Source organism: Fistularia commersonii, chromosome 13 (genome assembly GCF_037954325.1).
Source record: "Fistularia commersonii isolate RoL2024-O1a breed Wild chromosome 13, RoL_Fcom_v1.0, whole genome shotgun sequence".
Lineage (NCBI taxonomy): Eukaryota > Metazoa > Chordata > Actinopteri > Syngnathiformes > Fistulariidae > Fistularia > Fistularia commersonii.
Genome location: NC_141296.1, coordinates 3,943,547 through 3,958,170, shown reverse-complemented (window position 1 = coordinate 3,958,170; position 14,624 = coordinate 3,943,547). Strand labels below are relative to the sequence as shown.

Genomic DNA, 14,624 nt, shown 5'->3' with positions numbered 1-14,624 from the left:
AGAGGAACAGCACATATTACATGCTTTGGAGAGAAGATCAGAGAAGCCAGACTGAGGCTAAGGTTAGATGGAGAAGGTTGATTCATGGTGGCGACCCCTGAAGAGAAAAGCTGAAAGAAGAAGTAAAATAATGATATATGCACATATTAATTGTCAGTTTAATGTTTAATAACTGACCACTTGCATATATGTTTTCTTGGACCCGTGAACCGAACAGGAACATTTTTGTCATTTTATTCTATTTTTTTGAGCACTATACATAGTGTGGACGGTATGAAGTGTGATATCTGTGACTGAGTTTAAAGTGCAGCTTAGTGGTTTGAATGAGTGGGGGGCCTTGTATTAGTGTTTTTTTTTGTTTGTTTTGTTTGTTTTTCTCTTATGTTTTTATCATTACTTTGTGCCTAGGTCATGAGTGAGTGGCGACCCCTTAAGGGAAAAGCCGAAAGAAAACGTAAAATAATGATAGATGCATATATTAAATGTCAGCTTAATAACTGACCACTTGCATATATGTTTTCTTGGACCTGTGGACCGAAAAGGAACATTTTTGTTTTTGTCATTCTATTCTATTTTTTTTGAGCACTGTAACATAGGTGGACGGTATGAAGCGTGATATGTGTGACTGAGTTTAAAGTGCAGCTGAGTGCTTTGTATGGGTGGGGGGGCATTGTATAATTTTTTTTTTTATTTTCTTTTTCCCTTGTGTTTTTATCATTTCTTCGTGCCTGAGTCATGAGTGAACCCAGTGTTTATGAGAAAGGGCCTTACCAGGGCAGACAGCAGTTAAACCCTCCCAGGTGAAGTCGCAGGCTCCGCCCAAAGTAGCTCCGAGCAGACTGACTGTCAGGAGAACAGGAAGACCGCTGGGGCTTAACAGGTCGCAGTCGCCTCTGTCATGCTGGAGTTACAAAGTTAAGCGGCCGCTGACATGGATACTAATGTGGAGTACCCAGTCGAGCCAAGGCATCCGTAGTATTACTACATCGTCGCGGAATTGGAAAGTCGGGTTTTGTTTTTTTTCTCCCCACTTTAGTTGAAGTTTTTTTTTTTGTACTTCACCTCAAGTCGTTGGGCAAAACTAGCATAGCTAAGGCTAACGTTAGCTCTGTTAGTGCTGAATAGTTTGGGGTCTCAAAACTCACTTTGATAAAGATATGAAATATAAAACACCCCGTTATAGTGAGAGCAAAGTTCGCATCTGTGTTGTCTTCACGCAACAGGTTCTTTGCTACTTTTTGTCCCGCGGACTCGGGGTGTGCTTTGAATTTCCCTCCCGAATATAGACCGGCGGCTTAGCGGTGACTCCTTCGTTGAGTTTGGCTCTTCACCAAATCATTAGCAACATTGTGCTAATTGTGGCTAGTTGGCCAGGGTACTAGCATAGGCCCTCGAGAAATAAGTTTGTCTTTTCCGTAAACAAAAACTACTGCGTCAAAGCAAATAATTTGCTTTGTGATTTAAGTGTAGGCAGATTACTGCTCCGCGGTTCTATTTTGACACTCAGCTCAAGGAAACGGATTAACTCATAAGTATGGATCCACACACTGGAAATTCAGCGTCCGCTGCTGGAAAGAAAGACAAGAAACCGAAGAAGAATTATGAGGATGGAGATGGGAAAAAGAAATTTGTGAGTATTCAGTCGGTTCAATGTGCTGCTGGCTTCTGTCTATCCTCTCCAGGTGGCATTAGGAAGCCTCAAAGACACACCGATGGCCAAATTCTTTAAAGACTATTTTAGAGTACAACTGCAAGGCAACCAACTGTGTCTACACCTGCAATTTCCTTCAGAAGTGAAAGCCGCGTTCCAGACGTGTTTATACTCGGTTGCCGTGTCAACTCAGTTGTAAGAAAGCCCTCTAACTCTCTGTCAAAACAAATGAACCTGCAGAGTTTTTGATTCTGCAACTCGAAATTGCACACATTTTATTTATTTTATTTGTTGCTGTTAAGCCAAAAGCAAGAGTTTATCAGCTGGAACACAGACTTTACCTTCAACTTATATTTTCATCATGACGAAATATTTTTCATGGCAACGTTTTGAATTAACTCACGTAAGATACTGAGTAGCTTTTTTCTGAATTTTTCCAAGATGACTTAATTGTCATTGCATCATGTGGAGAGTACCTGGTGAGCCGTCACCAGCCATATGACTCACAACAGTCTCAGAATTGAGGCTTGTCATACAAGACTGAAATAGTTGCGTAATTTAACCCCTTCTGGCATGTCTAAACTGAAAACTGATATTCCAAACAACACACTCGGTAACTATAGAAGATGCACTGAAGACACATCTGGTCACCGAATAAACCTCTCCATGTCGACTCTCTCCCTCTCTTCTCACTCTCTCACTCTCACATGCATATCCATTTTTTTATTTGATGGTAATGGTTTCAGGCAGTCAATCAGCCTTTTTTTCAAGTATATTGTTTTGAAAATAGTGTCGCCTGTGCATGGGCCCATCATTCCCCATTTACTTTTCTTCTTGGTGCAGTGGTAATGAAATCATTTATACAGCCGTGGGAATATATTTCAATCACATGTTTGTAATTTTTATAAGCTATTCTACTTTTCTTAAATCAATTGTATTGTAATCACTTAGATATCATACTGGTGCCAGGTGGGCCAGCTAGGAATAGTGGGTCAGGCAGAAAGAAACTGTGCCTTGGGGTGCCATTGCATAGACCTTAGAGTTAGAATCTGCCTGAATGTGTGTTCATGTCTGAGTGTGCAGTTACTGGGCACTCCCTAGAGTGAGACATGTCTTACATACACACACACACACACACACACAGATTCACAAAGTTATTGTCAGAGGAGTTCAGATAAGGGTTAAGGCTGCACTGCAATTGATTGTCACGTCATTTTTCAATGTGATATCAGGATAACTATAGCCTCATCAATCTCATTTCCAGTGCACCTCAGCAACACCATCAACATTATGTGTTGTGACATGTGAGCACCAGGCAGTTTGCTATTTTGTATCTAACATCAGGAATTTTCTTGCGTAAGTGCTCACTTTATCACTTCTGAGGCTGTGTGCCTTCATTATTTTGTTTTAGTTCCCGTTTTTTTTGTTTTTTTTTATCTCAACAGCCCTTTGTAGCTACTATCGGGTAATCAAAGATTGCTTGATGCACAGTATATAGAGGCCAGAAAAAATGGTATGAGTTGACATCATTTTGAAAAAAAATTTTAGCACAAACTGTACGTCCTTTGCTGTGCCAATGTATGACATCTGAGTGATAAGCTTTACTCCACTTCCTCCTAAGACTTTTCGGGTGATCTGTTCAAAATTAAGCAAGTGACATGTTAGAGGCCGTATTGGTAACCTTATAACATGATGTCCTCAAATTTCTAATTCCAAAAAACTAAACCAATTCATATGCATACTTAAATACATTATTTGTCACAATAGGGAAGTGGTTAGCTCTGTTGCCCACAGCACAATATTTCTGCTTCAATCCAGACTGTCTTTGTAGAGATTGCAATTTCTCCCCATTTCCTTGTAGGTTTTATCCAGGTTCGCTGGTTTCCTCCGTTTGTTCAAAAATGTGAAATAGGTTAATCGAAGACTCTAATTGCCCAGTTGTGACAATGGTTGTTTGTGGCTCTGTGATTGGTCCAGAGTGTACCCGGCAGAGTGCTCTGGTCTTGAACTTTCCCGGCAATGTTTGCAAATATAAAGAGAACCGTAAGCATGTTGAAAGTCTTATTGCTTCTTTGTTCATTTTCTGAACAATTAAAATGTCTCCTAACCACGCAGTCTGAGCCTCCATGAATTAATGCTCTCATCACAATGTAGCATTCTGTGTCCACTAAGATATTCATCACACACAAAAAATCAGGAATAATTACAATATTTCTTAGAATGTTCAACCTCAGAAATGTGAAATACTATTGGTCAAATGTTTGTCGCCTTCTGACCTTTAAGATCTGAATCAGATACTGTATTTCAAACTCAAGGCTTGCAGGCTATGATATGATTATATCAGATAATTTCATCTCATTGATTGCCAGCCAGTAAACTCTACAAAATCCCACAAAGCACTACAACATCTGTCCTGCAGTGCAGAGCTGGGAGCAGCAGCCCCTCCTTCCTGCAGCTTTTTATGACACAGCCATCAGTGGCCAGCGTTAGCCATCCCCAGAAAAGAGCTAAATGAAAAATAGGCTTTGAAAATGATGGCTTTATTAAAAGGTGGAAGGCTGGGTACTTATTTGTTGACATTAAAAAGTAAAAAGTGTGCACAATTTGCCAATAAAATGAGCATCCCCTTTAAGATTTCACATGGCGCTTGGCTGATTTTGAAAAGAAGAAGCTCCATTTCGGTATGCTCAGCAATCTGTATGTAGCTGGTGGTGAGAAAGGGCTTACAAACATCCAATAATCTAATGTTATGGCACACTAATGTGTGTGCAGTATGATTGCAGGGCTTGAAAAGTCCTCCTGGTCATCGCCGAAATGATGCTCGATTGCTCTGTGTGTTTGGTAGTACAAACCTCTGTGACCACCTTTACTCTGTGATGAAGACGAAATGAACGAAACCATCCATAAACATCATCTCCCTGATGCATTCCTCTCTCTATCTTGTGAGTTTTCATAGGTTTGAACCTGGCCTAAAATATCAATGACCTTGCAGCCAAGAAAAGATGGCAAGCATTTGTACAAAATGGCATATGAAGGAAAAGCCAAATAGCCCATGCATTTTTTATTTGTTTAAAATTTAACTAAAAATTCCAGACATCAAAAGGCAGTTTATACTTGACAAATTTCTTTGTCGATTTTCATTCACTTATTTGTTTAAACCATAGTCAGTTTGAAACTGATGGTTTCATTTCAATCCTTATCGCAATGCAGCTTGAACCAATTTCTAAATGTGTATCCCTTCTGTGATTGAGTTTGACACCCCTGCTGTTTATTCATTCAGGGCCTCTGTGTAAGGAAAAACATTTGAAATTTTATTGTCAAATACATTGCTTGCTATATCTATCTAACTATACCAAAAACTTGTGATACTTGACTGTAAAAAGAAACCCTAGAGTTGGTTTATTAAACTTATTTAAAAATAGCTACCCAGTCACAGTTGTCAAGAGTTTTAGCTGATAGGGAATTTGAACATCATGGCCCTTCTCAGGTGGAAACATGTTGGACTTGAGGTATGTGCTTTGATACATCTATTTTTTTTCGTCTGTGAATAATGTTTAATCATTATCAATCTGCAGTAAAAAAAATAATAGTGATTGTGAATTTTGTCATAATAAAGTAGAACTAATGTCAGAGGCAAAGCTAATTCCATGGAGCATTTTGTCGTAGAATAAGCATAAACACTCCTCAAGACCTGTTCCTGTATTTTGCTTGACCAGTACTTGAGGGAAGTTAACTATGAAGCCATTGACGACATTAGCCAAAAATAGCAGTCTTTTTTTTTTTTTTTTTTTTTTTTACAACTTGATGCTTATAAACACAACTTATTTTTATCAACTTTGTCTCTGGATGGACTTTTCAAGCCAAGCATGTAAGTCATTAAATCAAACATTTGCTGAGGTGGTTCCCCCAGGAAGTTAGAGCTCTGTTGCACAAAAGCAGGCAAGATTTTATGCTTGATAGAAGGAGCAGTCACTGCAGAAATTAGTCATACTTTCCTTGGAGAAAAAATACTGTTTGTTCGGTTGCTCAGGTATATATCTTAACAAAATACCTAGCATACTGTACATAAGTAAATAAAGCCCTGTAACTTCAGTGTTTTGTTTGTTCCTAAAGTGTTTCTTTTTCATATTATTTTATTTTTATTTTTTCCAAAACTGGGAAATTTTGTTTATCTTGTATGGTTCTTATGTACCTAATAGCCATGCAGAGTAACCGTGCTTCCTGATGTTTGGGGTATAACTTATGCCTTTACGCCTTCAGCTCCCATTCTTGCTTTCTGCACGTGATTGCACTGCATTAACAGATAGCCTAAACATATATTTTCATGTTTTTTATTTAAGTTTGTATTATATCACAGGTAAATGTATCATAAATAAAACTAATCTAAACGATAAAACAATTGACTCAGTGACCCCTCTGGTGTAATTTTTTTATAGTATCTGATTCTAAAGTTGTGAATTAAAAAAATGCCATTTTACTGATAATCCATATGGAGCAGGATATTTCTATTGTTCTTTAGACATTTTTAGTATCCCATTCTCTCCAGACTAAGGTCACATTCACACGAGCACTGTTTGATCAGCCTGAAACAAAACCTGTTGTGCTTTTTTGGATAGTCTGGTATTTTTAGATCAGTATGACTCCAAGACTCTGGTGTAGATCAAATAAATGAACTGTGTTCCACTTAAAGCCAGGTCTTGGTTAGCCTCTAGTTAAACTCTGGTGGGGTTTGAGGTAAGAAAGCAAATTAACTGAGTTTGGACCAAAGAGCAGAAGCAGAGCTAAATGCAGTGTATCATGGGCTTCAGGAAGATAAACAAAAATGCAAAGCATTCAGCAAGATAATGCTGACTATGGGTTTTAAGGCATAGTTGTAGAGTGTTGTCTTGTCTTCTGTCCAACAGAAGAACGGTTGTCTTAGTAGTCTTCTTTTTGTGTTTGTTGACGGGTGGTAAGCCAGCTGGAAGATGCATTACGGCTGCAGTCGAGCAATTGTCACAACTACATAATGTCATATGGATGATTTCAGCGTCTTGACATAGCAAACCGAAATAGCAACCCCCCCTCCCAACTTTAAGGTGTGAGAACAATCTGTCATCGCTTGAGCTTTGAGATACATGTAAATAATGCATATCCTGAGAACTTTTCCCATCTCTAGTGCCTTTCTGTCAGCAATTCTACAGTAACTTCTCTCCTGAATGTCACTAATCTGTCAGGAAGACTGCTGACAAACAAGCAAACTGTTGTGTTTTTCACCTTGTGGTTGCAAAGTCAATACAATTTGGATTTGGCACGTGTCTAGGGTTAAAATAAGGTTGAAGTTGAACTTTATTGTTCCTGTGAGGGGTAATTTGTTTTACAGCTGTCAGGGAAACAAACAACAACATGGACAGCAACAATGACCCACTACCGGAACACATACCATAGCCTGTCAACAGAGGGATAATTTGCATGCTAAATGTTTTGGGGGGTTGTTGGTACCTATTTGTCCTGCATTTGTCCAAAGGTATGTGGATGTGAGCAATTTTGCAAAAAATCTTCAATGTCAAAATGAAACCAACAGTTGAAAACACCCACAATAGTAGGGCAGCAAATCAAGAACTTAACCATCTCATAATGAAAACATAACCCTATGCTGCCACAAACAGGTATGCATATACATAGAACACAAATGCATTAGTTAAAATGAAATTATATGGCATTTTAAAGCGATTACACTTTAAATGTTACACTCTATTTTCAGAAATGTCTCTCGGCCATAAATGGTCTGAGAGTATGCTAATGTATGCCGCATTGTCTTAGCAGCCAAATGTAACGTACATCTTATTTAAAACTAAATGTAGCTTAAATGTAATTCAGCTCCTAAAATATTGTAACATTCTGTCTTCGCTTTGGGTAGTTACCCTGGTGAAAATTAGTGACAATTCAAGGAATAGTGGAAATATGTGGGCGAGGGATACAGAACTTTGTCACTTAAATGAGGTTAAAACGACTCCACTTACAGTCCTGCCTGTAATGCTGTTAATATATTTTTGTTCGTCCTTAAACGTGGATGCATCATCATGTGAAAGGGCAGGGTGCTCAGGAAGACTGGTCGTTTATTATCAACACATCATGCTGTGACATGAATAGAACTATAGAGGCACTTATAAATACACAATAATCATTCAATGTCCATTATCATCTTTTTGATGATTTGGAAAGGTATAATTGTAACTTATGTGTTGCATGATTATATGGCAGTCAAAAATGAGTCATTCTAACCAAGGGCTTATCCCAATTGATACATTTTCATTTAAATTATCTGGATCACCTTTTAAAAGTACTGTATTTACAAAGGCAATGCGCATGTTTTATTATTTCAGTGATAAGGAAGACAAAATGTCTATCGATCGTTATTATTTTTAATGGTTTCAACCAACATTTGACAAGAATATAAGGCTCTCACCAGCGTTTTGGACACAGATTTATTCAAAATTTGAAGAAATTCTGCAAACGGTTATGAGTGTTCTCTCTCAAAATTGAGAGCAGTCTATTTTATTCTTGGTATTAATAGAAAACTTTTGAAATATGAGCCATCATGCTCTGTTTTACTAAGAAGCCTTTTAAAATGCTCAAGTCTGCAATTTCATTTGTGATTCACAGTTTTCATGAAGCCATCAGTCTGTTCCTGCCCCTGGTAACTGTCAACATAGGTGCTGTTGGGCCTCTCAATGTTTCTGGTGGAAACCTTTTATAATTAACATGTACCCATGAGATTAACATATCAGGAAATGATCCCAAACTTAGAGAGCAGCTCGAAATTGGCTAACAGTGAGGCAATGATTGAGTATTTAATGAGACTCAAAGCAATGTTGTCAGTCAACAGCTCACTCCTACTGACAGTCAGTGTTAAAACTCATCAGATGGTCTGACAGATTTGTGTATTTAATGTGCTGTTTGAGCATAGACTTCTTTGTGCTCTCGGGTCTGTATTTGTTTTGAGATGACAGTTGTGCAGGATGTGTTTCTGCATAAAAGAAATGGAGGATACCACTGACTTCTATATTTGCTTCGCCATTATCGTTGAAGTCATTTCCTATTCCTGACTTGTATGTATACTTGCAAAACTGCCTGTTGCTCATTCACCAAAATTACTTTACCTGAATATATTTGCCACTTCTTTTAATTTGTATTCTTAATTGTTGACACTGGAATAAATGCAGGGAGCAGTTTAATTCTGTGACTTTCTTGAATTTTACATCTGCATTCATTTGTTGCCTACACACACATCACCGTATGTCATTGTCCCCACACTGTTGTATTCTTGCTCAAATTCTGAGGGCGTTGAGAGGAAGTTGTGTAAAAAAGGCAAACAGGATGTATTCTTATTCTTCTACGTTATTGCACTCTCATATTTTTCTTCTGCCTTTCCCTCCACTGTGTAAAGATGTATAAGAGGGCCCACAAATACTTTTCTTACACATGCACGCTTTTGGAGCCTGGATGCAAACATGTATTTCTTGGTTCCATTGCATAAGCATCGAAATATTTTAGACAGGAATAAAACCGTTAATCAATATTCCTATTTTCACAGCTTGTGTGTGTGCGTGCATGCGTGTGTACGCAGACCCTATCACTGTATCTACAAAGCCTAGATCAAGCATGTTATCACATTTGAGAAGCTATAACTTGAGCCAGTCATTTTCAGTTTTCACTCTTTTTGAAAGACTTTTGATCTTTTGAGCTTTTCACCTTTTAGGCTCATGTGACATCATGAATTTGCAGTTATCAACAGCCTCATATTTATGATTACTTACAGAATCAGAAAAGATCTTGAAGAGAAAAATTTTCTGTATTTCATTTCTCTTCGCAAAAACATCTTCTAAGTACCGGTAGCTACTTATTGTTGAATTAAAAACAGTCATCGGACTGTAATTAATTTATTAGCGTTCAGTTGCAAAAAAACAGCCAGGCAAGGGGAATGAATAGAACAGTCTCATCTGATTTAAGTTTCCAGAGCGCATGTAGTTAAGCAGTAGGGAGTCTGGAGTCCTCGGTAGCAGAGTGGATCATGTCACTCATGGTTACCAGCTTAGAGGGGGTAGGATGTAAACAACAATCACAACATAGTTGGTATGTAGCATGTTTGCCACAAACTGTACTCCAGGGTATGGGGATCAGAAATATTCAGTCAGAGACTTTTGCCTACGCCTACAACATATGCTGAACTTTTCAAATCTATCTATAATTTCTATCTATGTAGAAAATACACTCACAATGCTATAAATACATAATGTGCCTTGCCCCACCCCCATAGTTCTTCCTTTTAATTTTAGTCTGTCAAAAAGTAATAATCAATCGCGATCTCTGTAGACTGATAATGAGTCACGCAATATCTGTGGGTAAGATAACTATGGTATTTTGGTATCACCAAAATATGGTTTGACTCTGTGTACTGTGTAAAATTTTATGTCAGTGGACTTTTAAGTGAATAATCGCAAATTTAGCCCGCTTTGCTGGTCATACAAAGCACTTAGCTTATAGTGAAGGGTGAGATAGTTTGTTAAAAAACAACAGTGTCGGATATTTTTCACAGAAGCTAATTATTATCAGAAATACAGTGTATATATCTGCTTTGTAATAAAATCAGTACAGAAAAAAATAGCTTAAGCCTGTGATTTTATCCAGTTTTGGATATAGTTGTAGATCATGTCAGTTGATATTGACTTTGAATTTCACTTTTAACGTGCAAATCCTTTTTTGTTTGTTATCTCAACCAGGTTGCACATTTTGCCTCATGAAACTTTTGGCCTTAAAAAACTAGTTATTTAAGTACAGAATATTTTTCAAATTTTAATGCAGATCTCCTTTGAACCCAAATGGGTACAAGGTAGATAATTCTGAATATAATTCTGGTCACTTTTGTACCTCTTCACCTGCAAATCTCATCCAAATATTTGTATTCATGGGTCAGAGTTTGTGCAGAGGAAAAACATATTCTATTGTGAAGTCTTTTCTTCCCATTGAAACCTTAACTTGCGCCCCATTTTATGCACAAAACCTATAATGGACCACCTGTGTCTGAACAGGGCCCAAGTCTATTGATATGTTAATTTTTGGGGTCACCATCATGGCCACCAAGCAGCTAGATCAGCTGCTGTTCGCTATGAACATTGTAGATAGAGTTTCATTGCAAATGGATTCTCTGCCAATCTAGTGGCCTTTTTGGAGAGGCTGAATTTAAACTCTCAACTGTAATATTCAAGGTAATTTCATCAACAACAGTTTAAAGGCCCCCTCCATTCAGAAAATGTTTTCTTTTCATTCTCACAGTTAAATGTTTGTAGTCTTGCATCTCTGTAGTAAATTTCTTTCTTTTTCAATGGATTCAATGGATTGTTCAATATTGATATTAGGTTTATCAGGTTTACATATATTGATATTATTTATGTTACATGTATTGATATTATATTTATATTAGATTTTTCTCTTCAAAATGCCCCCTTTGTATTGGGATGTGGAACTTAATACTTTTTGAGAGCTCTTTAGTTGATTTTGTTCCCCAATCTGAAGTGATATTGTTGCTGAATTAAGAATTAAAAACAAAATCGACATAATTTGATTGGGCACTACGTTAAAAGAAAGTTATTTGACAATGTCACCCATAATGTTGTCAAAAATTAAGCATTCAGTTATGACATTTACTCACATATATTCAAAGCAGTCTTTCATGAAAGTTGGTGTCTTGGAAGACTATTTTAAACATTATTTAAAATGGGGGAAAGCATAAGAAATATACTAAGAACAATCACAATGGCTACTGAATTTAAATAAAAGGATCTGCTGATCACATTCAATAACAAAATATATGTTATAAAGCCATCTCCTATTTCCTGGAAATTATACTCCGTGCCAAGGTGTTACATCTGCATGAAATTAGTCCTTTTTTTTGTATGCTCGAGGATTTACTACTTGACTGCACTTTGTCTAGCTGATGTTTGGCAATATCATTGAGTTTTGTTGAGCAACTCCAGTTTGTAGTTGGTCAGGGGGTGTACTCATCAGTCTGAGTCGCTACATAATGTCCCCCAGCTTGTAAATGCTTCCACTCGTGTCAAGTCCAGATAAGTCCTCTAAGTGGTTTTGGTATAGTGGTAAGCTTCAACTGTTATGTTTCACACACCCTGCTGCATTCATTCATTCATTCATTCATTCATTTCTTTTCTTTAAAGATAAATCTCCAGTGTGTGCTCTGGCAAGAATTCAATTTAGTATCTAGATGGCTTACTTAACACTGGTGCAACTTGTGGCCAAGCCCAGGACTTTTAGCCTAGTATGTGTTGCATATCTCTCAACAGTAAGTTAGATGGGTAGATAGCAAAAACAAATATGTTTCTTTAATTTAATGTACTGAATTGCGGGCGTCGTGATTGGAACTCAGCAAGATCTACAATAGTCTCCACTGTCTAAGCGCATTAAAAAGTGCTGTGACGTGAACCTGGCACAATTCAATTATTTGCCAGACAGTTGGCAGCTGACCCAAATTTATCTAACTAACCCAGAACTTAACAGTGCCTCACGGAGATTGTTTGGACTCTGACACCATGTTTTTGGTACGTCACAAAGGCTGTAACAATACACACATTGCAAATCTTCTCCACATTCTTAATACTGTTTTTAAAGTTCAATTGTATTCATTTATTTATTTCCTGGTTCAGGCTTGGCATGTTTCACTGCTCTCCTCAAAATATCAAGAGGGATATCATGTTTGTTTTTCTAGCACTTGACTCAAAAAAATGATATTCAACTAAATCTGGCTTTTCAACTTTCTTAACCTTAAGAAAAATCATCACAAAACCATTTTACGTCATGTCGAGAAAGAAACTACTCTACATGCCCCTCAATTTGTCCCTTTTACCTTTTTGTGGTGAATCTTTTTGTGTTGTAGACATTTGAGATATATTTTTTTTTGTCTAATGCAGAATGTAGACCTATATTATCACAAGTAGATACATACCGTATACCCATCTGACACTTGAATCCTGATGTGACACTAGAAATTCACTACAAGTTTGTCATCCCTGATCTAGATCATTTTGACAAAATATCTGTGCCAAAGATTGTGTCCTTCTCCAATAGCACTCATGGTAGAAATGATACTCATCTTGTTATGAAGCATTTCATTAAGATGTTTATGCGTATAGGCTGGTTGAGCAGACGTAGTTCATCATAAATCTGCTGACGGGCAAAAGCCTCTTTACAGGGGTTTGATCCATGAGAAAAGGTGCGTTTGCATTCCGCTGAGTTTTTTTCGTGTGTTCCTGAAGGTGAAGAAAGCTCACAAACTTGATCTTTGTTTGACTATGTGAGCTCCAAACTCCGAGACCCCTACCGCTCAAAGGCATTTATTAAAGCTGAACTTTGAATTCCATTTTAATGTGAACATGTAAATAGACCTCTGTTTTATCAATAGCTGTTAAAGTATAACACTCAGGGCAAATTTAGGCATTTTTAGCGCTATTAAAAGTCAAACCATTCTCAGAATATTTCGAAGTTTACTTTTAGTTTATTGTCCTTTTGGTTTGACCTGAGTATGCCATTTTATTTTCATTGAAATATTTCTAAATATTTAAATAAATTAATGTTATAATATACTTCTCAAGTCTTAATAGAGTGTATTTGTTAGTTTCAAAAAGGTTTTTTTTTTCCAATATATGGGAAGTTTCATGTGAATCCTGGCAGCTGTTGTCCAACTCGCATGGATCTTTCAGATAAAATGATATAACTTCTCAGCATGCCTTTGACTGACTTTTCAAATGATGGTTACACAAATATCAATAGACTTCCAGATGTGTTTAGTACTATAACATACAGTAATGTCTTTATTGTATACTTGCCTGCTGGATGTCTTAGTTCCTCAGAGATCGTGCATCATTTATTTTCAAAACAGCTGATGACTGAACTGCTTTACATTCCAGCTGTAAAACATTCATAAACTTTGAAGGCAAATATCTATATTTTCTTCTCTGCCATATATTATTTCTGCCTAATTGGTTCTTTCTCTTTGTCCCCCACATCTTCCTTCCTTCTCTTCATGACCTTCTCCTTAATCATCTTAATTCACTCTCTCATGCCAATGATCACTCCTGTAGACACTGAAACGGCTGTTTCCCGATGAGGTAGGTTTGTTACCACTTGTTACTGCAACCTGTGTGCTTTCGATCCATCTGTGGTGGTCCAATGTGGTCCAATCAATCACTGTTTTCCGTTTGATGCATGGTCACCCTAATCCAGCCTAACATATGTTGTTAAATATTAATCGTTTTTCTTGTGGAGTACCGAGATGTGTGTAGTTTTTATGGTGCCTTTGGGTATTTTTGACTCTCACTCACAAAATGTGTTGAAATCCAACTTCATGTTCAGTTTGTGTGACTGCTGCTTCTTCTACTACTACTACTACTACTACTACTACTACTACCAATCCTCCTTCTACTACTACTAATCTTATGTTTTCAAAAAAAATATATTATGGGTGTTAGGGCAAGAAGCTTATATGAGACTGGTAAGTTTATCAGGGTTTATGTTTTGAGGCATTAGAGAATTATTAGAATCTTTGAACTTCGCTAATCCTTGTAATTTTGCCCACTACTTTAGTTGGAGCGTTTCACCAGTATGAGAATGAAAAAGGACAAGGAGAAGCCCAGTCACATGCCCGGTCAGCGTCACTCTTCAGCTGCCAACTATGAGATTAGTGCTCAGAGTTCCTTGCTGAATGACCACCCAGATGAGTATGTCCTGGAGCTCTTTGAACAAATGTTGGTGAGTCAATTTGTTTTGAGGAATGTTTGAAAATTACACCTTTTTTTTTTTTTTTTTTTTGCACCTGTACCACAGTTGATAATATTTACAATGTCAGAATAAGAATCAGAATACTTTACTGATCCCCAGGGGGAAATTGCTTTTCGTTGAAAGCAGCTCCTACCACAGAGTC

General features: G+C 37.3%; 1 protein-coding gene across 1 annotated transcript in view; it reads left to right on the top strand.

Annotated features, from left to right (window-relative positions):
* Positions 1-237: 237 nt before the first annotated feature.
* The window catches only part of LOC147227642 (protein diaphanous homolog 1-like), a 33,462-nt gene continuing 19,075 nt past the window's right edge, over positions 238-14,624 (top strand). The window contains exons 1-3 of the mRNA XM_086157870.1: positions 238-1,630; positions 13,786-13,812; positions 14,288-14,452. Of these exons, the coding sequence (XP_086013996.1) occupies positions 1,535-1,630; positions 13,786-13,812; positions 14,288-14,452 (288 nt within the window). The 5' untranslated portion in view covers positions 238-1,534. The remainder of the gene's footprint in view (positions 1,631-13,785; positions 13,813-14,287; positions 14,453-14,624) is intronic.